Source organism: Salvelinus fontinalis, chromosome 26 (genome assembly GCF_029448725.1).
Source record: "Salvelinus fontinalis isolate EN_2023a chromosome 26, ASM2944872v1, whole genome shotgun sequence".
NCBI classification, from domain to species: Eukaryota; Metazoa; Chordata; class Actinopteri; order Salmoniformes; family Salmonidae; genus Salvelinus; species Salvelinus fontinalis.
Window position 1 is genome coordinate 15,680,431 of NC_074690.1, and position 24,815 is coordinate 15,705,245.

Consider the following 24,815-nt stretch of genomic DNA (forward strand, 5'->3'; position numbering starts at 1 on the left):
AGAGTTCCACCTTGGACAGCACACCTGCTGCTCTTTTACAGAGCTTGTCTTCTTCTTCTCCTCCTTCTGATTCTTCTTCTGATTGAGGCTATTGTCTTATGTCAGGTAGTTCAACAATTCAGATTCAGATAGTGTAACAATTCTGTGCAATCTCACACAAGACAATGGCATCTGTTATTGTCAAAGACAATGGATTGAGGCCTGCTCAATACAACTCTTTGGGAGATGAGACAGTGTTCCTTTTGTTTGGATCATAACACAAGAGTCCTTGGAGAGATTTTAAATTCATCATCAACAGCATCATCAACAGGCTATTAAAACAGCTTCGCTGTTGGAATAAGAAACATATATGTTTTTACTTTCAAAGTTTGAAAAGAAGTTAGAACGTGGTTTGTACCCATGTACAAGTCAATGGGAATAAATACTGTCAGTAAGGGCGCCCTGCACTTCAAGTTATTCAATTATTAAAGTTGGATATAACTTTCTTTCTATTCTTTTAATGTAACCTATTGAACAAAAATATAAACGCAACATGTAAAGTGAAATAAAAGATCCCATAAATGATGCTGAGGAGTATTTCTGTCTGCAATAAAGCCCATTTGTGGGGCGTAAAAAATTGCCCTTTGGCTAGCTTTTCCTGCAGCCTATATCAATGAGCATTAGCATTCTCGCTAACAACTGCTGCATCCAAAAGAGTTATAATGCAAAGATCACAGCCAAATATAATCTTAGTGACTGTTCAAGCAAGAATCAAAACATAATTGTAAGCTATGAGAACCCCAAAAAGTTATTTTGTTAAGAAGTAATAAAAATGTAAATCTAGGCTAGGGTTGAATGGGTGCAGATGGAGCTGGTTTCTTACTGCCGCCAAGAGTCGTGCACATCGGTAGATGACGTCAATCCAGGAACTCCACCTCCGGTTTCTTCACCTATGGGATCATCAGAGGAGGGAGGGGCGGGGGGGGGTTTGCTGAGGAGTATTTCTGTCTGTAATAAAGCCCTTTTGTGGGGAAAAACTCATTTTGATTGGCTGGGCCTGGCTCCCCAGTGGGTGGGCCTATGCCCCTCCCAGGCCCAGCCATGGCTGCACCTCTTCCCAGTCCTGTGAAAAACATAGATTAGGGCCTAATGAATGTATTTAAATTGTTTGATTTCCTTATATGAATGGTAACTTAGCAAAATCTTTGAAATTGTTGCATGTTGTGTTCATATTTTTGTTCAATATAGTTTCAGACAAATGGCTACTTTGTATTACAATAGATTAACCCACACAAGAGGATCAGCAATCCAAACGGCTATCAATCAGAGCAATTCGTGTTTCTTATGTCCCCATCTATTTAAAGTTTTGTATTCATTTATTCCCATTGTAGGGTGTTGTATCAGAGAGAGAGAGAGAGACAGAGAGACAGAGAGAGAGAGAGAGATGTGGATGGAAGGAGGTGTGGTGGGGGGACTCCAGAATCCTATATGGTACATCGGGGTGCAGTTTTTCCACATTTCTCTGTCATGCTCGGAAATATGAAGCCTACTATGTTCAGCAAGGACACATTGTGCGCGATATTGCAATAAAACCCTTACACAGCTAAGGAAATTGCCTCATTACCTCGAGAGAGCTTTCTTTTTTTCTTACCACCATGACTGCGAATTGCACAAGCTACTACAGCGCAGAAAATGCTTTTGTGAATGGCTTTTTGTGCCCTAAAGCGGGAAGCGGTGCGCACGCGGTATTCTGCTGCGGATTTAACGATATCAAGTATTGCTGTGATGACCCCAACAGTTTTTTCCCCTACGAGTATGCATACATGTGGTGGCTTAGGTAAGGACTTTTTACGCATCTTTGATTTGATGTTATACCAATTCATCCGTTTATTTTGCCTATATAGCCTTACCCTATCTTGGGGAAATCTCATTCACTGCTGGACTTTTAAGTTTGCATAATGTTTGATATTGTGATGATGTACACGTATTATAGGTTACAGTAGGCTACTCTATATTGAGGGAATCTGATGCAAGGTGAAAAGTACCTAAATTAAATGTGAAAATAAAAACAGAAAAGTGTACATTTTCCTCCTACTATAATAAATACTGTATCCAGGGGCAGACTGGTACCAGAATTCGGCCCTGGTATTTCTATCACACCGGCCCATGTTTTTCCTCAATGCCCCCATTATTAGCCAAATGATATATATTTTTAATTTAACCTTTATTTAACTTGGCAAGTCAGTTAAGAACAAATTCTTATTTACAATGACGGCCTACCCCAGCCAAACCTGGACAACGCTGGGCCAATTGTGCGCCGCCCTATGGGATTCCCAATCACGGCCGGATGTGATACAGCCTGGATTCAAACCAGGGACTGTAGTGACGCCTCTTGCACTGAGATGCAGTGCCTTAGACCACTGCACCACTCAGATTGACCAGCCCACCTGACATTTGCCCAAAATGCTGGATGGCCAGTCTGCCCCTGACTATCACTCTCAGAAAGAGTGCAATCTATCATCTCTCTTCCCCATCACCTCTCTGCTCTCCCCTGCCGTTCCCTCCCTGTCTTCCCCATCACCTCTCTGCTCTCCCCTGCCTTTCCCTCACTGTCTTCCCCATCACCTCTCTCTCTGCTCTCCCCTGCCTTTCCCTCCCTGTCTTCCCCATCACCCCTCTCTCTGCTCTCCCCTGCCTTTCCCTCCCTGTCTTCCCCATCACCTCTCTGCTCTCCCCTGTCTTCCCCATCACCTCTCTGCTCTCCCCTGCCTTTCCCTCCCTGTCTTCCCCATCACCTCTCTGCTCTCCCCTGCCGTTCCCTCCCTGTCTTCCCCATCACCTCTCTGCTCTCCCCTGCCTTTCCCTCCCTGTCTTCCCCATCACCTCTCTCTCTGCTCTCCCCTGCCTTTCCCTCCCTGTCTTCCCCATCACCCCTCTCTCTGCTCTCCCCTGCCTTTCCCTCCCTGTCTTCCCCATCACCTCTCTGCTCTCCCCTGCCTTTCCCTCCCTGTCTTCCCCATCACCTCTCTGCTCTCCCCTGCCTTTCCCTCCCTGTCTTCCCCATCACCTCTCTGCTCTCCCCTGCCGTTCCCTCCCTGTCTTCCCCATCACCTCTCTGCTCTCCCCTGCCTTTCCCTCCCTGTCTTCCCCATCACCCCTCTCTCTGCTCTCCCCTGCCTTTCCCTCCCTGTCTTCCCCATCACCTCTCTGCTCTCCCCTGTCTTCCCCATCACCTCTCTGCTCTCCCCTGCCGTTCCCTCCCTGTCTTCCCCATCACCTCTCTGCTCTCCCCTGCCTTTCCCTCCCTGTCTTCCCCATCACCTCTCTGCTCTCCCCTGCCTTTCCCTCCCTGTCTTCCCCATCACCTCTCTCTCTGCTCTCCCCTGCCTTTCCCTCCCTGTCTTCCCCATCACCCCTCTCTCTGCTCTCCCCTGCCTTTCCCTCCCTGTCTTCCCCATCACCTCTCTGCTCTCCCCTGCCTTTCCCTCCCTGTCTTCCCCATCACCTCTCTGCTCTCCCCTGCCTTTCCCTCCCTGTCTTCCCCATCACCTCTCTGCTCTCCCCTGTCTTCCCCATCACCTCTCTCTCTGCTCCCCCCTGCCTTTCCCTCCCTGTCTTCCCCATCACCTCTCTCTCTGCTCTCCCCTGTCTTCCCCATCACCCCTTTCTCTGCTCTCCCCTGCCTTTCCCTCCCTGTCTTCCCCATCACCTCTCTGTTCTCCCCTGTCTTCCCCATCACCTCTCTGCTCTCCCCTGCCTTTCCCTCCCTGTCTTCCCCATCACCCCTCTCTCTGCTCTCCCCTGTCTTCCCCATCACCTCTCTCTGCTCTCCCCTGCCTTTCCCTCCCTGTCTTCCCCATCACCTCTCTCTCTGCTCTCCCCTGCCTTTCCCTCCCTGTCTTCCCCATCACCTCTCTCTCTGCTCTCCCCTGCCTTTCCCTCCCTGTCTTCCCCATCACCTCTCTCTCTGCTCTCCCCTGCCTTTCCCTCCCTGTCTTCCCCATCACCCCTCTCTCTGCTCTCCCCTGCCTTTCCCTCCCTGTCTTCCCCATCACCTCTCTGCTCTCCCCTGTCTTCCCCATCACCTCTCTCTCTGCTCCCCCCTGCCTTTCCCTCCCTGTCTTCCCCATCACCTCTCTCTCTGCTCTCCCCTGTCTTCCCCATCACCCCTTTCTCTGCTCTCCCCTGCCTTTCCCTCCCTGTCTTCCCCATCACCTCTCTGTTCTCCCCTGTCTTCCCCATCACCTCTCTGCTCTCCCCTGCCTTTCCCTCCCTGTCTTCCCCATCACCCCTCTCTCTGCTCTCCCCTGTCTTCCCCATCACCTCTCTCTGCTCTCCCCTGCCTTTCCCTCCCTGTCTTCCCCATCACCTCTCTCTCTGCTCTCCCCTGCCTTTCCCTCCCTGTCTTCCCCATCACCTCTCTCTCTGCTCTCCCATGCCTTTCCCTCCCTGTCTTCCCCATCACCTCTCTCTCTGCTCTCCCCTGTCTTCCCCATCACCTCTCTCTCTGCTCTCCCCTGCCTTTCCCTCCCTGTCTTCCCCATCACCTCTCTGCTCTCCCCTGTCTTCCCCATCACCTCTCTGCTCTCCCCTGCCTTTCCCTCCCTGTCTTCCCCATCACCTCTCTGCTCTCCCCTGCCTTTCCCGCTCTGTCACACATTCTTCACATTCTCTCACCTTCTCTGTCCATTGCTTTCTCCCGGCCTTCCCCTAATATCTTTCTCTCCTTTCCCCATCTGTCTCTGTCTCTTTTTTCATCTCTCTCCCTCCCTGTCCCTTTCCCTCTACTCGCCATCCTCTTTCTCTTCCCCTTATTCCTTCATCTCTTAGCGTCGGGGCCCTGATAGGTCTGTCCATAGCAGCAGTGGTCCTGCTGGCCTTCCTCATCACAGTCTGTGTCCTCTGCTACCTCTTCATCGCCACCAAGCCCAGTCGCCTTGACAACGGCCTGCCACTCAGAGCACCAGGTGGGTAAACCCTTCTGGCCAGCGGTGGGCTAAGGTCTTGAAACCTAATGGTATGTGATGGGATAGATAGAGCCGGGCTAAGGTCTTGAAACCTAATCTAATGGTATGTGATGGGAGACATAGAGCCGGGCTAAGGTCTTGAAAACTAATCTAATGATATGTGATGGGATACATAGAGCCGGGCTAAGGTCTTGAAACCTAATCTAATGGTATGTGATGGGATACATAGAGCCGGGCTACGGTCTTGACACATCATCTAAAGATGTTGGATAGGATACAGACAGTGTATTCGGAAAGTATTCAGACCCCTTGACTTTTTCTACATATTGTTATGTTACAGCCTTATTCTAAAATGGATTAAATATGTTTTCTCAGCAGTCTACACACAATACCCCATAATGACATCACATTGACATCACAATACCCCTTAATGACATCACAATGACATCACAATACCCCACAATGACATCACAATGACATCACAATACCCCATAATGACAAAGCAAAAACAGGTTGACATATTTTTGCAAATGTATAAAAAAATTACAAACTGAAATACCTTATTTACGTAAGTTTTCAGACCCAGCTATGAGACTCGAAATTGAGTTCAGGTGCATCCTGTTTACATTGATCATCCTTGAGATGTTTCTACAACTTGATTGGAGTCCAACTGTGGTAAATTCAATTGATTGGACATTATTTGGAAAGGCACACACCTGTCTATATAGGGTCCCAGAGTTGACAGTGCATGTCAGAGCAAAAACCAAGCCACGAAGTCGAAGGAATTGTCCGTCGAGCTCCGAGACAGGATTGTGTCGAGGCACAGATCTGGGGAAGGGTACCAAAAAATGTCTACAGCATTGAAGGTTCCCAAGAACACAGTGGCCTCCATCAATCTTAAATGGAAGAGGTTTAGAACCACCAAGACTCTTCCTAGAGCTGGCCATCCGGCCAAACTGAGCAATTGGGGGAGAAGGGCCTCGGTCAGGGAGGTGACCAAGAACCCCATGGTCACTCTGACAGAGGTCCAAAGTTCCTCTGTGGAGATGGGAGAACCTTCCAGAAGGACAATCATCTCTGCAGCACTCCATCAATCATGTCTTTATGGTAGGGTGGCCAGACGGAAGCCACTTGTCAGTAAAAGGCATATGACAGCACGCTTGGAGTTTGCCAAAAGGCACCTAAATGATTCTGACTATGAGAAACAAGATTCTCTGGTCTGATGAAACCAAGATTGAACTCTTTGGCCTGAATGCCATGCGTCACGTCCGGAGGAAACCTATCACCATACCTACAGTGAAGCATGTTGGTGGCATCATCATGTTGTTGGGATGTTTTTCAGCGGCAGGGACTGGGAGACTAGTCAGGATCGAGGCAAAGATGAACGGATCAAAGTACAAAGAGATCGTTGATGAAAATCTGCTCCAGACTGCTCAGGACCTCAGACTGGGGCGAAGGTTCACCTTCCAACAGGACAACAACCCAGCAAAGACAATGCAGGAGTGGCTTTAGGAGAAGTCTCTGACTGTCCTTGAGTGGCCCAGCCAGAGCCCGGACTTGAACCCGATCAAACATCTCTGGAGAGACCTGAAAATAGCTGTGCAGCAATACTCCCCATCGAACCTGACAGAGCTTGAGAGGATCTGCAGAGAAGAATGCGAGAAACCTGTAGCGTCAAACTCAAGAAGACTCGATACTGTAATCGCTGCCAAAGGTGCTGAGTAAAGGGTCTGAATACTTATGTAAATGTGATATTTCAGTTTTTATTTTGAATAAACTAGCAAACATTTCTAAAAACCTGGTTTTGCTTTGTCATTATGGGAGAATGTGTGTAGATTGCTGAGGGAAAAAACAATTTAATCCATTTTAGAATAAGGCTGTTACACAACAAAATGTGGAAAAAGTCAAGGGGTCTGAATACTTTCTGATTGCACTGTAAATGGGATATTATATAGAAAATACAAAAAAAACACATTTTAGGGATATCGTGCTATCGTGGATACAAGTCTGTCGACCCTTATCACACCAGGCACCTTGATGATAGCCCCCAACATTAGGAAATTGAAAGTGTCTTTCTTCTGGAACCAAGTTACATGTTCCTCAGTACACAAACACACAACAATATAATGAGCCATGCCATGCATTGCTGGGCTCAGTCAGATTGTTGACACATTCACCCACTCCCCCACTGAAACATCAGCCACACAATGTTGGCACCATTGTAACAGGTTGTAATCAAGCCCTGGTCTCCAGCATGGGAACAGAAGAGGAATACCTGGTGGCTAGGTAGTCTCAGGTAGGAATACCAAAAAAAACTTGGCTCTGACAACAAAAGCATTTCATGTCCATCAACTTATCTAAATACCCCTCACACCCTATAGCAGGGCTGCCCAACCCTCTTCCTGGAGATCTACTGTCTTGTGGGTTTTCAGTCCAACCCTCTTCCTGGAAATCTACTGTCCTGTGGGTTTTCAGTCCAACCCTCTTCCTGGAGATCTACTGTCTTGTGGGTTTTCAGTCCAACCCTCTTCCTGGAAATCTACTGTCCTGTGGGTTTTCAGTCCAACCCTCTTCCTAGAGATCTACTGTCCTGTGGGTTTTCAGTCCAACCCTCTTCCTGGAGATCTACTGTCCTGTGGGTTTTCAGTCCAACCCTCTTCCTGGAGATCTACTGTCCTGTGGGTTTTCAGTCCAACCCTCTTCCTGGAGATCTACTGTCCTGTTGGTTTTCAGTCCAACCTTAATTTAACACACCTGATTCTACTAATTAGCTGCTCAACAAGACCTTAACTAGCTGAATAAGATATGCTGAATTAGGGTTGGACTCAAAACCTACAGGACAGTCGATCTCCAGGAAGAGGGTCGGGCAGCCCTGCCCTACAGTAACCTGTGGATCATCAGAACCTTCATAAGCTGTTTATTGACACTTGATAGTGTCCTGTAATCATTTGTTTGAAGTTAGTCACCTTCGGTCATTCATAACATATCCATAAAGACTCTGTATAGCGTGACAGTGTACTTACTTTAAAGTGAGACACCTTCGGTCATTCATAACACATACATATAAATGAAGCAAATGTAGTTAACGCTTAAGGAATTATCACTGTCAGCTAAAACAAATAAACGTTCAAGACAAGTTTAAACCATACATCTCTTTTCATTTTTACATTTGAAACCCCTTCTCATTAATACTGGACCTTATCACCCTCCCTATTCCTAACACATGGGATGTCAAATTAAAACCTTAAAACAATACAAATACAGTATTTATTTTATTTTATCCATCAATGCAGATTACACTGAACATTATACAGGGTTGTGAATAGTGTAGCTTGTCCCTGAGCTGGTCGACAAACAGCTCTGGCCTCTCTGATTGCTGGAGGCACAGCATGTTGGTTTCAATCTTAAAAGTAACAAAGAAAGGTAGCAGTTTTTTTTTTTTTTTTAGGAAAAGCCTTTGTTACACCAGTAAAATATAAACTTGAGTAAAAGTCTAAAAGTATTTGGTTTTAAATATACTTAAGTATCAAAAGTAGATGTAATTGCAAGTATAAATAATTTGAAATACGTTATATTAAGCAAACCAGGTGGCACAATTGTTTGTGTTTTTCTCATTTTTAGATAGCCAGGGGCACAATCCAACCTTACCTGTTTAGTAAGTCCGCCAGATCAGAGGTAGTAGAGATGACCAGGGCTGTTCTCTTGATAAGTGTGTGAATTGTTACGTTTTTACAGAAATGGTCCGAGTACTTTTGGGTGTCGGGGAAAATGTATGCAGTAAAAAGTACAACATTTTCTTTAGGAATGTAGTGAAGTAAAAAAAATATAAATAGTAAAGTAAAGTACAGATACCCCAAAAAGTGACTTATTGTAAATAGTGTCACGCTGGTTTAAAGGATTTGGAGAAAGGCACAGAAATATATAATAGGGGTTTTTAATACACCCCAAACAAACACGTATACAAAACACTGGGATGTACCCAAACGATACCTGTAATACACAATGCACAAAACACTGGGATGTACCCAAACGATACCTGTAATACACAATGCACAAAACACTGGGATGTACCCAACCGATACCTGTAATACACAATGCACAAAACACTGGGATGTACCCAAACGATACCTGTAATACACAATGTACAAAACACTGGGATGTACCCAACCGATACCTGTAATACACAATGTACAAAACACTGGGATGTACCCAACCGATACCTGTAATACACAATGCACAAAACACTGGGATGTACCCAACCGATACCTGTAATACACAATGCACAAAACACTGGGATGTACCCAAACGATACCTGTAATACACAATGCACAAAACACTGGGATGTACCCAACCGATACCTGTAATACACAATGCACAAAACACTGGGATGTACCCAACCGATACCTGTAATGCACAATGCACAAAACACTGGGATGTACCCAAACGATACCTGTAATACACAATGCACAAAACACTGGGATGTACCCAACCGATACCTGTAATAGACAATGCACAAAACACTGGGATGTACCCAACCGATACCTGTAATACACAATGCACAAAACACTGGGATGTACCCAACCGATACCTGTAATAGACAATGCACAAAACACTGGGATGTACCCAACCGATACCTGTAATAGACAATGCACAAAACACTGGGATGTACCCAAACGATACCTGTAATACACAATGCACAAAACACTGGGATGTACCCAACCGATACCTGTAATAGACAATGCACAAAACACTGGGATGTACCCAAACGATACCTGTAATACACAATGCACAAAACACTGGGATGTACCCAAACGATACCTGTAATACACAATGCACAAAACACTGGGATGTACCCAACCGATACCTGTAATACACAATGTACAAAACACTGGGATGTACCCAACCGATACCTGTAATAGACAATGCACAAAACACTGGGATGTACCCAAACGATACCTGTAATACACAATGCACAAAACACTGGGATGTACCCAACCGATACCTGTAATACACAATGCACAAAACACTGGGATGTACCCAACCGATACCTGTAATACACAATGCACAAAACACTGGGATGTACCCAACCGATACCTGTAATACACAATGTACAAAACACTGGGATGTACCCAACCGATACCTGTAATACACAATGTACAAAACACTGGGATGTACCCAACCGATACCTGTAATACACAATGCACAAAACACTGGGATGTACCCAACCGATACCTGTAATACACAATGCACAAAACACTGGGATGTACCCAAACGATACCTGCAATACACAATGCACAAAACACTGGGATGTACCCAACCGATACCTGTAATACACAATGCACAAAACACTGGGATGTACCCAACCGATACCTGTAATACACAATGCACAAAACACTGGGATGTACCCAAACGATACCTGGAATACACAATGCACAAAACACTGGGATGTACCCAAACGATACCTGTAATACACAATGCACAAAACCCGCAGCACATAAGCTGAAACATCGCATAGGTACTCACATGACCAACGGACATGGGAACATTAATCGACAGCCCAATGGTGAACTAAAGGGCACATATATATAAATATAAATCAGTGAGGAAATGGGGACCAGGTGTGTGTAATGACACAGTTTAGTTCCTAGAGGCCGGTGACGTAGACCTCCGAATCTGGTGCACGGAATGAGCAACAGTACCGGAGGGATCCGTGACAAGTAGTACTTTAAAGTATTTTTACTTAAGTACTTCACACCACTGTGCATTGTAGAAATGGACCTATTATGTCTTATTGTTTAGCCTGTATACTTACAGGTTGTTTGTAAAGGAGTCGAAAAATGTCTCCATCTATTCTGTACGAAGATGGAGGCAGGATGACAGGCATCACCTTCAGGACCACATCGTCAAATGAGTCTATAGGGGAAAACATAAAAGTATTGATGTGATCAGGAAAACGTTTTGAATCAGGACATTATGTCACATTACTTTGGAACAAATAACATATGATGTCAACAGCAGAATTATGATCGGCCTGGTGTATTTTTCAGGTTTTCTTACCATTAGAAGTGTTTCAGCATCCTCTGCCTGGTCATTTGCTCTCTTCTCCTCCAATGGAAGAACGACAACTCACGTCTGATGCCATGCCGTCACTGGTCACCCCTGAAGAAACACAAAATATACATCTTTTTAAACGATCTCCAAGAGTGAAAGAGATGGATGCTCGAAAATAAACTGAAACCATTACGTTAAATGTCTTAAATGACAGGTCTCTGTCTGATCTAACCAGTGTAGCAGTCTGGGGATGAAGTTGTTGACAAATGGGAGGAGGTAGAGGAGGACATCTCAAGCATGTGGCTATGAGATATGCTGTAGTAAAGTAGATAGCGGTATTTTTTTTATCTGAGCCTGCTAGCTAGCAAAATAGTTAGCTAGCAAAATGTCGTATTGTTATAGCTAGCTAGCTCATGCTGCTAACATGATCTATCACAGCAGTGGCAGTGAAGTTACCAAAATGATTTGAAATAACGATTGAGGTATCCATGTAATCTAGATAAATAATTTACATTTAAATTAACATAAATAAAGTTATATTTACCAGTTTTTTGCTGTCCAGTGGCACCACAAGTGGGCATTTGATTTGCAAACTCCATCACGTGTCCACATCACCAACAAACTAGAATGGTCCAAACACACCAAGACAGTCGTGAAGAGGGCACCACAAAGCCTATTCCCCACCAGGAAACTAAAAATATTTGGCATGGGTCTTGAGATCCTCAAAAGGTTCTACAGCTGCAACATCGAGAGCATCCTGACTGGTTGCATCACTGCCAGGTACGGCAATTGCTCAGCCTCCAAACGCAAGAAACTACAGAGGGTAGTGCGTACGGCCCAGTACATAACTGGGGCTAAGCTGCCTGCCATCCAGGACCTCTACACCCCCCCCCAAACCCTCTTCTTACGCTGCTGCTACTGTTTATCATATACGCACAGTCACTTTAACTATACATTCATGTACATGTGCACAGTTGAAGTCGGAAGTTTACATACACTTAAGTTTGAGTCATTAAAACTTGTTTTTCAACCACTCCACATTTATTATACAAGAAACAAAATTTACAAATCCTATAGCACAAGTGTAAAACGAACAATGACTCAATAATCCTTCTGGGATCGCTATGAACTCCAAAAGCATATTTCAAGACAGACACTTAACACATTGGAAAGGTCAAATGCTTTAGTATCTAAATGTTGAAATTGCTTGGGCGATGGAAAGAAATAAAATGGTGCAGTTTGAGGCCATGTGGCGAAGAGAGATGTAAGCCCTGGAGATGGGGGTGTGAGCAGCTGGGTCTGTGCAGGTGTGATGCCGATGTTTTTTGTGTGTCTGTATGCTGTCGTTTATATGTGTATGTTTTGTATTGTAAAAAAACATAATAATAATTAAGCACTGCTAACCAAACAGTGCACTTGAATTAAAGGGTAACTACACTCTCAAATCAACACCTCAAAAGTGGTCCCATGATGTGGTTTAAGCATTGTTGTGATCATAGAACATCCAATTCTGTGTTTTTTCTTTTAAAAATGTTGTGGTTTTTTGATCGAAATCCAGATTTTTCGGGGGGAAATCAGACACCTGGAAAAACAAAAACAAGAAAATTAAATGTTACCACCCCCCCAAAAAACCTACTTTTAAAGGGCCCTAGCCCTACCAATGTTTTTTGGTGTGCATGACTGCACTTTAGAGTGTGTGTCATCCTGCAGCACAGAATTTTTGGGGAAAGTTGAGGTCAAGTCCAATATTGGCTTTTCACCCAAGATGATTTAAAAAAATATATATATATATATATTTAACCTTTATTTAACTAGGCAAGTCAGTTAAGAACAAATTCTCATTTACAATGACAGCTTCGTAATATAATATAATATATGCCATTTAGCAGACGCTTTTGTCCAAAGCAAGTGCATATGTAACCGGTGAGAAAATAGCTCGCCCTGAGACCTTGAAGTAGTTGTTTCCTTGTGGAGCGATAGTTAACAATGCTTCGTGGGTGATTGTTGTCGATGTGTTCATTTGGTCCTTGGTTAGAGCCCACGTTGTGGCAAGGAGAGGGACGGAAGCAATATGTTTACACATACACTTTTACTTATGGGTGGTCCCAGGAATTGAACCCACTATCCTGGCCTTGCAATGCTCTACCAACATGCATGACAAAGTTCTATATGCGTGTGAAGCCTCAATTTCATATGATTTATAAAGCCTTTATTAAGTAGTGGTTATGCCACCCTTTACAAAGCACAGGTTTGTCATATTTTATATAGTGGGTTATGTCACATTTGACATAGGTGGTTATCCTCTACAGGATGGGTGTCCCTAAACTGGGACGGTTGTTGCTAACATGCACTAATGTGACTAGAATGACGTTGTATACAACAGCCAACTTTCCTGGACAGAAAATATTAAATTCTTGTTAAACTAACTGTAGTGTCCAATTAATAGTAGTTATTACAGTGAAAAAAATACCATGCTATTGTTTGAGGAGAGTGCACAACAACAACACTTTTATCATGGCAACTGGTTTGATACATTCACCTCTGAAGGTAAATAATGTACTTACATTCAGTAACCTTGCTCTGATTTCTCATCCTGAGGATCCCAGAGATAAAATGTAGCATAGGTTTGTTTGATAAAATACATTTTTATGTTCAAATGTAGGAACTGGGTTCTACAGTTTGACCCCACTGCTGTCTCTGGCTCCACACCCACCCAGCCCGGCCATCTAGATGTGTGAAAGTTAGTGTATAAACTAATGATCCCTCATGTATGACATTCCTGGGAGTGTGTAAATGTATTTTTTTTTAATTCCCATATCACTTTTGTATATATCAATTGACAATTTTGGCACATTTGGGCAAACTCCTGGCAGACTTGATACAAAATATTGTGCAGTAATGAAATTCTTCACTGGATCAGTCTGAAACTCTGCACACACTGCTGCCATCTGGTGGCCAAAATTTAAATTACACCTAGACTCCAATCTGAAAGTCTGGCCTTCTCTTGCATTTCAAAGATTATGAATTTTTTATTTATTGAAATAACTTGTGATTTTGTTTGTATGATCAAAAAAACAGATCTAATGTGTTATATTCTCTTACATTAGTTTAACATTTCCACAAACTTCAAAGTGTTTCCTTTCAAATGGTATCAATAATATGCATATTCTTACTTCAGGTCTTGAGCTACAGGCAGTTAGATTTGAGTATGTCATTTTAGGCTAAAATTGTGTGTTCTAATTAAGTTGGAAACCAGTTTATAATAGCTATAAGGCACCTTTGGGGTTTGTGGTATATGGCCAATATATTACGGCTAAGGGCTATATCCAGGTACTCCGCGTTGCTTCGTGCATCAGAACAACCCTTAGTTGTGGTATATTGGCCATAGCGATGGTATAGAAGAGATAATCAACTCAGGGCTCACTTCGCTAGTGCTTCATGGAACACACCTTCCACGGCATTCCTTATTTTCCATAGAACATATAGGCCCTTGTTGATTATCACTTACAAATATACACTACATGGCCAATTAGTGGATTCGGCTATTTCAAACTCACCTGTAGCTGACGGATGTTTGAAATTGAGCACACAGCCATGCAATCTCCATAGACAAACATTGGCAGTAGAATGGCCCATACTGAAGAGCTCAGTGACTTTCAACGTGGCACTGTCAATGGTGTAAAGTACTTTTAAGCATTTACATTTAAGTCATTTAGCAGACGCTCTTATCCAGAGCAACTTACAAATTGAACTAGGCAAGTCAGTTAAGAACAGATTCTTATTTTTCAATGACAGCCTAGGAACAGTGCCTGTTCAGGGGCAGAACGACAGATTTGTACCTTGTCAGCTCAGAGATTTGTACCTTGTTCGGGGATTTGAACTTGCAACCTTTCAGCTACTAGACCAACGCTCTATCCACTAGGCTACCCTGCCGCCCCAGCAAAAATACTTTAAACAACTACTTAAGTAGCTTTTTTTTAGGTATCTGCACTTTACTTTACTATTTATATTTTTTACAACTTTTACTTTTACTTCACTACATTCCTAAAGATAATAATGTACTTTTTACTTCATACATTTTCCTTGACACCCAAAAGAACAAAAGTACATTTTGAATTCTTAGCAGGACAGGAAAATGGTCCAATTCTCAATCTTATCAAGACAACATATGGTCATCTCTACTACTAAACACAAATGCATCGTTTGTAAATTATGTCTGAGTGTTGGAGTGTGCCCCTGGCTATCTGTAAATTATGTCTGAGTGTTGGAGTATGCACCTGGCTATCTGTAAATTATGTCTGAGTGTTGGAGTGTGCCCCTGGCAATCTGTACATTTTAAAAACAAGAAAATATCTGCTTAACTTAATATAAGGAATTTGAAATGATTTCTACTTTTACTGAGACTTTTGATACTTAAGTATATTTTAGTAATTACATTTACTTTAAATCTTAAGTATATTTAGAGCCAAATACTTTTAGACTTTTACTCAAGTAGTATTTTACTGGGTGGCTTTCACTTTTACTTGAGTAACTTTCTATTAACCTCTAACGAGCCTCTACCCCGGATCCGGGAGCACCCCCCCCCCCCCCCCCCCCCCCCACACACTGATTAGCATCGCTAGCATAGCGTCACAATTAAATAGTAGCATCTAAATATCATTAAATCACAAGTCCAAAACACCTAATGAAAGATATAGATCTTGTGAATAAAGCCACCATTTCAGATTTTTTAAATGTTTTACAGGGAAGACACAATATGTAAATCTATTAGCTAAACACGTTAGCAAAAGACACAATTTTTTTACTCCAACAGTTTTTTCCTGCGTCAGTAGCTATCACTAATTCGACTAAATAAAAATATATATAGCCACTAACCAAGAAACAACTTAATAAGATGACAGTCTGATAACATATTTATGGTATAGCATAGTTTTTTTTTGAAAAATGTGCATTTTTCAGGTATAAATCACAGTTCTACATTGCAGCTGCAATCTGAAATAGTGCCGACGCAGCCAGAACAATTACAGAGACCAACGTCATATAACTAATTACTTATCTTAAAACATTTCAGAAAAAATACACAGCGTACAGATATTGAAAGCCCAACATCTGGTGAATCCAAACAATATTTCTGATTTATTAAATGTTTTATAGCGAAAACAAAATGTAGCGCTAAATTAGCATAGCCAGCCAGAACCAGCTGGGCGCCCACGACCAGTTCACATGCATGACAGATATATGAAATAACATTGTAAATTGGGTCTTACTATTGCTGATCTTTCATCAGAATGTTGATCAAGGTGTCCTTAGTCCTGATGAGTCGTTCAATCCATTCATAATGGCAACTTTCCCTCTTCATTTAGCATATGTACTGGTCGACTGGCACGGATCTGTCCAAAGTAAAAAAAGTCACAGAACGGAACACGGCAAAACTCCCGAAAGAATTCAAATAATCTGATTAAACTATATTAAAAAACATACATTACGATGATATGGTCACATGTATCAAACAAACTTCGAGACGGAGATAGTTTTCATCCGTAACGGCAGCAAAACAGTAGACAATCGCACCTCCAAATCGCGCGATTCAGAGAACCGGAAGTTGTCGGTCACGCCAAAGAAATAGGTCTTATTTCACGTCAGTACAAGATAAACAAAAAATTTCTCCTCTGACGTCCTCTTGACACCCAGAGGAAGACGAATGAAGTGTGTTTCGGGTCATAGGTGGCGTGACCATATATAGGCAGAGCGTTGAAGCGAGCATACACATCTTGCATTCTTCTTCTTGGTCAGGGAAAGTGCTGTCAAATGACTTCTGTTTCACTCAGAGACAAAATTGAAACGGTTTTAGAAACTATAGATTGTTTTCTATCCAATGGTATTAATTATATGCATATAGTAAGAGCAATAATTGAATAAGAGGCAGTTTAATCTGTAGAGCAAATTATGCTAATGCGAAAACAGCACCCCCTGTATTCTCAAGTATTCTTTTATTCAAGTATGACAATTGGGGACTTTTTCCACCACTGGGCACCGTCATAGAATGCAACCTTTCCAACAAGTTATTTCGTAAAATGTCTGCCCTGCTAGAGCTGCCCCGGTCAACCGTAAGTGCTGTTATTGTGAAGTGGAAACATCAGGGAGCAACGACTTCACTAATGCTCTTTTGGCTGAATGGAAGCAAGTTCCCGCATCAATGTTTCACCATCTAATGGATAGCCTTCCCAGAAGAGTGGAGGCTGTTATAGCAGCAAAGTAGGGACCAGCTCCATATTAATGCCCATCATTTTGGATTGCGATGTTTGACGAGCAGGTGTCCACATACCTTTGGCAATGTAGTGTATGTCCGAGCCTACCTCTTTCAGGTAATACATTCAATGCAATATTAGCCTTATATTTAGCTGATGAATGATGGGTTATGCTTAAGCAATAAGGCACAAGTGGCAGTGCTATATAATGAATACAGTCACGATAGCGGAGGACTAGTCAACCAATTTACATATGAGTGTATTCATGATACAGCACAGCCTCATGTGCCTTATTGCTTTTATAAAACTGTAACCAAAATATTTAATTTTCATTCAAATGTTATTTTGATTAGTAAATTCATACAATTACATTCTTCCACCAGAATATATAGTCCAGACAAAATATGTTATTTTGTTACTTTGCTCATGTTGCTACAGACGGAACAAAGTCATTCATTATTTTTTGCATAGTTACGCAAAAGGTCTGGTTGTCCATTTTAAACAAAATGGTTGCTATGCAGGTGGGTAACGTTCGTGTCACTTGCTAGCTAGCTAGCTAGCCAACTTCAGTTAATTCAGTCATGTCAAACATTAAACCTGGATATACAGTACACTAGCTGCATTTTCGTTAGATTTTTTAAAATATATATTGGCATTTACTTGGATTTGTTCACATGATAATGTCTGGTTCGCATCTCTGACGACCGAACCGATAGAACGAATGACCAGGCGACTTGGGTAGCAACCCGCTATATTTGTGTCGAGGCTATATCTTGTGGAAGAATGAAATAATATGAATAAATTCATTAAAATAACGTTTTTAATGAAAATATGTCAATCATTATTTGAATATATTGGTAACCCCATGTTTAACAGTGATAATGCCCTCGAAGCCGATGTTTTGAGGATATATTGGCACGGTTTGCCGGACCTCGACTTCATCTCGGGCCTAACAACACCCGTGCCAATATATCGTCCAAACACCGGCTTCTCGGGCATTATCACTTAATTGTACTGTTAGCAGGAATAGTGTGCATATACAATACAGCACGGGTTGGAACGCTGCTTGCCCAATCTTCATCCAGGATCCAAACAACCAGATTAATAAATACACTTCTAGCCTACAACCAGTTTTATAAATAAGCTTATAGCCTCTGTCTCTTGCGCAGTACACGCCTGTGCTCCCCTGGCCTCTCTCCTTAAAACACGCAAATAGGAGTCCCAGGAAAAGATAGACTATACTAGCTTTTTTATTGTTGCATTTCTTACTCTAATAGACTATTCGAAGAGGATGCAAGCTCTTGTTTAGTGAATGTTATATACAGTAGCCAATAGAACTCAAGGGGAGTTTGAAAAATGAGAGAACGCGTGATGGCGGTAGTCTATAGCAGTAATTTGTTCAAAACCATAACCATTCGCGAAGAGAACTGAAATGCATTTTAAGCATGTCATTACAATGATGAAGATTAGGACAACAAAACGTATTTCATTTAAATGTTGAAGGGAGAAAGGGATGAAGCAACAATAGACAGAGAAGAGGTAGGCCAGGGGTTCCCACACTTTTTTGTCCCACTATTCCATTTTGATATCTGAAAATTAATGTGAAAAAAGTATGTAATTAACAGCTAATGTTTACTTTTTTATTTGGGAATATGGTAGTCAATTGAAAAATATTCTAACAGTATTTCTGATTGATTGTCTTCTCAACTCTCTTACTCTCAACCATCACTTACTTTTAATGTGGTGCTATGACACCCAATTGCTAATTAGTCTGACATGATGTCCCTTATCTCACCACCACGAATGCGATGGATGTGTTTGATGCATGTTGTCTAGGAGCTTCTCAATTCAGGGTGCGTGGTCGATAGTGCACACCTCATCTCTGCTGCCACATCCAACCTGGATCGATTTTTGGTTTGACTGCAGACGAGGGCACTGAACAGCTTTACACAGATATGAGCTGGTGCTTTCAAGAGAACTGGTAATTCGTAAAAATACGAGGTCAAATCTTGACATCTGTGTTCTTCAGATCGGAAAGTTGGAGCTCTAGAAAGAGAGCCGAGTTCCCGAGTTGGAATTCCGAGTTGGATGACCGTTAAAAAATATTTTTCCCAATCGGAGCTCGTTTTTTTCACAAGTTCCCGGTTGTCTTGAATACACTGAAGTCGCAACCCATATTTCCGAGTACCCAGTACCGAGATCCCATATGTTTTGAACGCGGCATTAATGCTCAGTGGGAGACAGACATAAGGAATCAAAACTCCTCTGTGGTGACCCCTGAATGCGGATAGTTCAGTTAGTTTCCTCTTGATTGCTAGCAATCGCATAAATTCTTTGTTTAAAAGTGTTATCTGACAAAGGTATTTCTGTGCCTCTGTCGCCCAAAGTTGTGGACTCAAGTCACATGACTTTAAATCGAGTCTGACTGTGAAATCACGCATTTGTTTACGACACGCGACTTGATAGAAAATAAAACAACTTGAGACTTGACTTGAAGCCTCAAGACTCGGGAATCGACATTGACTTGAGACTGATGACTTGAAATTATCTGACCAGGTTTTGTAATGTTGTGTCACTCATTTTGTGGCACAGAGTATAAACGTGGATTGATTACTCTACACATACTGTAGCTAGAGACAGTCCGCAGCATCGCCCAAGCAAAAAAGACTGCAACAGATTGGCAGGGTGAGTTAGCAAAGACATTGCCAAAGATGTTCTAATGTTGTCATTGTTCTATCTGTGACATTGCTGATTTGTTTTATAGCGCAAATGTCAACTTGTAGGAAGAGACGATCGCCATAATAATAAAACTTGTTTGGGGATCGAGAAAATTAACTTTTTACTTTGTAAACTCACCAGACAAGGGGACAGGCAACAATTACTAGAATAGGCCTACTGGTATTTTAGTATGTAACAAATGCTTGAAATGTATCATCTATTTATGAAGCTTGCATTTGGAATTTGTTGTTAGAATGAATTATGAATGTGGCGAAGACGCACCATAGGCGCGGCTCTTCACTCACGCGCTCCAAACCCCAGCCAGTGGAGAGTGATTTTTTTTCTTCTTCTGTTTAAATGTTTGCTGTTGCTTTCAGAAGTTTAAATACATAGGCCCTATGTGGTAAATCTATATTCCATCGAATACTACAATAATTGCTAGCGTTTCATCATTCCAACCCAGTACAGCGTATTGCAACACGCAGACATTTCTGTTAAATGTCTGATATGCCTATGATACCTTTTCATTTAGCCAACCACTTCTTACTCTGCTCTGAGTTGGAGGGATGTTTATAACGTTAGTGCACATTAACGTTCGCAAGAGTCATGAGGTAGAAGTAGTGTTTATTCAATTCAATGTATGGTTTCCTTTGTTCATATTTCCCGGGTTATGTCGGAGGTCTGTGTGTCTGTGTCCTACAGTATGTCGCTGTCATTTCTGTTCTGCGTGAACAAATGATTGTTCCATGTATGCATGGTGTTGAAATATCATTCATAATCATTACGTCTGAGACGAATGTAACAATGGATGTGAAAATTGCCTTTTACATTGTAGAACCAATTTATTGGTTCTAATGGACAATCTGGTAATTGTATGGTGGCCTAGTGCTTATATTATGTAGGCCTACCTGTTTGAGCGCCTGTTAGACCGATTCAAGGCGAGGCTGTACTGTCTTGCCCTCTACTGGTGTCCGTTCAGATAGGACAGGTTAAGCCTGATACAGAGGCTATTTCTTTTGGGCTATTGCCAGTGTATATTTGGTCAATCTACATGTATAGTTTGTATGATATGGCGCTTTCACCTTTGGATCACCAAGACCTGTAAAAACATCTACACTCGGAGCACGTCAACCTGCCCTGCCTTCTGCTGATTTCATGTGACTGCTACAAGGTCTAATCAAAATCTGTTGTAGACAAAATAATAAAAAGGGCTGTCTAGTAGCCTCAAAAAGTAGATAAAGATTTGTAGTTGAACAAGGTGTTGCATATATAGATTTTGGTTTTTACTTGACTTAAACTTGTGACTCAACTCGGATGTACGACTTGGACTTGAGTCGAGTCTTGACCGGTTCTACTTGGGACTCATATAGTGACTTGGTCCCACCTCTGCTGCCTTGTTTTCACATTGTTTTCACCATATCAATTGCAGCCGGTGATATCAAAGTCTCTGCAAAGGTGTGTGGTTTCAGAGTATAGGAGGCCTAGCCTTTCACTGTGGGAATGATTCAAGTGCGGCCTTTTCCCAGGATCTAAGGGCTTTCTCTCTGGTTGAATTTGGTCTTTTAGATTTTAATCATTTTCAATTAGATTTTTAAGTTTAACCACATTACAATGCTTTTGAGACACAAAGACGATATAATATATATATATATATATTTTTTTCTTCTTCAGGATTTTGGAAATTCTCCAGCCACCCACATGGGGTCGCGACCCCTAGTTTGGGAAGCAACCCATAGTTTGGGAAGCGCTAATGTAGGCTAATAAGCACATCGCACAACATTAGGGAAATATTATGAAAGCTAATTAGTCAACCTCCTAATCAGCCTATAAAAATGAAAAATAGGCCTATTACTGTATATACTGTATATTTAAATATTCAAATTCGCTAGCCTATAATTGTAGCTTTGTATGCCGCGTGTCCTGCACCAGCATACATGCTCTCTCCCAGCTTCATGGTTTGAATGAGGTGTGTAATTCCAGTCTGTGTAATACAGTATAATACAGTTCAGTAATAAAGTCCACACTCAAAAAGATTAGCCTGCTAGAGCTTAGCCGGCTAGGCTATGTATAGGATAAATGCACAATCATTTGGGCTTGGGCTCATCAAATGTGTTTAATGTAGGGCTCATCAAGTCTTTAAGCATGGATTATCAGGCTCAGGTAGCATCAGGTTTGAATGTTTAATGCTGATCAAAGCTCTAATCAAATTCTGAATTTTTTTATATGCTGTAGAATGCCGTTTCCGGTCTGGGCGGGAAATACCGGGTTACCCAGGAGAAAAGTGATTTATTCGTGAGATAGAACATTTGTAAAATACTGGGAAAATATTCAACACTAGTGTGTGTGTACTGTATGTTTGTGTATGTGTCCGTCCCTGCGTGTCTGCCGGCTTTTTGTGCATGTGCAATCGTGTGTGTGTGTGTGTGTGTGTTTATGTGTGTAATTCCAGGAGTGGTTCCTACTCCCAGTGAGGGACCCAGCAATCACTCCAGTGCGCGGCCTCCCAGTGGTCCCCAGGGCTTCAGGAAGAACTTCCTCAGCCGGAAGCTGGACTGTGACAACCAGCCTCCCGACCCTGAGAGACTGTTCCAGAAGTGCTTCATGGCCACGGTCACAACTGTCAACATGGAGGGCCCTTCTTAGGAGCACTTGGAAGGACCCCTTATAAGGGGACCAGATGTCCACTTGTTTTGGAATGAGTGTGTAAAAGGACCAATGAATCACAAAAGGATCATTTTCAACCTGTCAATCACACATACTGTACAGTTGAAGTCGGAAGTTTATATACACCTTAGCCAAATACATTTAAACTAAGTTTTTCACAATTCCTGACATTTAATCCTAGTAAAAATTACCTGTCTTAAGTCAGTTAGGATCACCACTTTATTTTAAGAATGTGAAATGCCAGAATAATAGTAGAGAGAATGATTTATTTCAGCTTTTATTTATTTCATCACATTCCCAGTGGGTCAGAAGTTTACATACACTCAATTAGTATTTGGTAGCATTGCTTTTAAATTGTTTAACTTGGTTCAAACGTTTTTGGTAGCCTTCCATAAGCTTCCCACAATAAGTTGGATGAATTTTGGCCCATTCCTCCTTACAGAGCTGGTGTAACTGAGTCAGCTTTGTAGGCCTCCTTGCTCGCAAGCGCTTTTTCAGGATTGAGGTCAGGGCTTTGTAATCGCCACTCCAATACCTTGACTTTATTGTCCTTAAGCCATTTTGCCACAACTTCGGAAGTATGCTTGGGGTCAATGTCCATTTGGAAGACCCATTTGCGACCAAGCTTTAACTCCCTGACTGATGTCTTGAGATGTTGCTTCAATATATCCACATAATTTCCCCATAAGTTTTAATGACTCCAACATAAGTGTAAACTTCCTACTTCAACTGTATATAAACATATGGAAGAGATGTACATTTGGAGGTGAGTGGTCAATGTGTGGTCAATGATCACCATGGACAATCTCTAACCTCTGAACTGTGACCATGGTCCTAAATAATGTGTACTCCTATTTATTAAGTCATGAACTCTGTATTACACTGTTGTTGTTTGGTCTGTGGATGAAAATGGCTGAGTGTCTTCTTCATGAGGAAATAGACTGATTCTCATGCTTACCGCCAGGCAAGACAGTAAAGGACCTAGGTGCATCTAAGAACATGTCTCATACATTTTCACAGCTGATTGTACAGTAATTATACTCCACAAAAACCCTTTTATGGGTAATTCCGCAAAAGAAGTATAGAGTTTTAAACTTGATCAATATCTGCATCTAACACTTTTCGGAATTGTGTTGTACAGTTTGTCTAAAATGTTAATTTGGTTGAGTGTGTTGCCCAGGAGATATAAGTATATTTCACAATGAAAATAATTGATTGACAAGTCATTTTTATATAAAATGGAATGCATAGAATCAATTATGTCTGTCTTGGTGTGTCAGCATTTGTTAGAATGTTCCAGTTGCCCAAAATTGCCCAATCCTTGAATTGGATTCAAAGGTTAAAAGGCATTTTTATTTGAATAGAGATATTAAGACACTTGTGTTGGTGAAACAATGCATGTTGAATCTTCTGTCAACTGTCAGGCTGTTTTCCCAGTACACAAAATAAAAACATTGAAGTACCAAAACTTGCATAGATAAATGTGTCGCAGCTGTCAATGCTTTTTCCACTTTCAACATTTCAGAAATGTCATCATTTGACACACAAAAGATAAGAAAAATTACACTTCAAAAATATGTCTGTCACAATGCATTGTGGCATCATTAGAATGGTTTCAAGACTACTATTGGAATGAACGTCGTCGAGAAGGAGAAGAGGACCAAGATGCAGTGTCGTAAGTGTTCATATTTTAATCAATCAACTGGACACTGAACAAAACAACAAAAACGACAAACGAACAGTTCTGTAAGGTGACGACACACACTAAACAGAAAATAACTACCCACAAACACAGGTGGGAACAGGCTACCTAAGTATGGTTCTCAATCAGAGACAACGATAGACAGCTGCCTCTGATTGGGAACCACACCAGGCCAAACACATAGAAATACAAAACAAGGACAACAGAACACCAGACATAGTATGCCCACCCAAACTCACGCCCTGACCAACCAAAATAGAGACATAAAAAGGATCTCTAAGGTCAGGACGTGACAACTACGTGGCTATTCTAAATAATGCATAGTTTCCATAGAGGAGTCGAATAATGGAACACTCAATACTTTCCATGGTAGGGATGGAATAATGGATCACCCAGTACTATCCATGGTAGGGATGGAATAATGGAACACCCAGTACTATCCATGGTAGGGATGGAATAATGGAACACTCAGTACTATCCATGGTA

The 24,815-nt window shown here is 42.0% G+C and overlaps 1 protein-coding gene across 1 annotated transcript; it reads left to right on the forward strand.

Moving 5' to 3' along the window:
• The first annotated feature begins 1,434 nt into the window (after positions 1-1,434).
• On the forward strand, positions 1,435-24,109 carry LOC129823725 (protein shisa-like-2A). The gene is made up of 3 exons (XM_055882674.1): positions 1,435-1,816; positions 4,810-4,946; positions 22,413-24,109. The coding sequence occupies exons 1-3, from the start codon at positions 1,635-1,637 to the stop codon at positions 22,604-22,606; spliced, it is 513 nt and encodes a 170-aa protein (XP_055738649.1). The 5' UTR covers positions 1,435-1,634; the 3' UTR covers positions 22,607-24,109.
• The last annotated feature ends 706 nt before the right edge of the window (positions 24,110-24,815 follow it).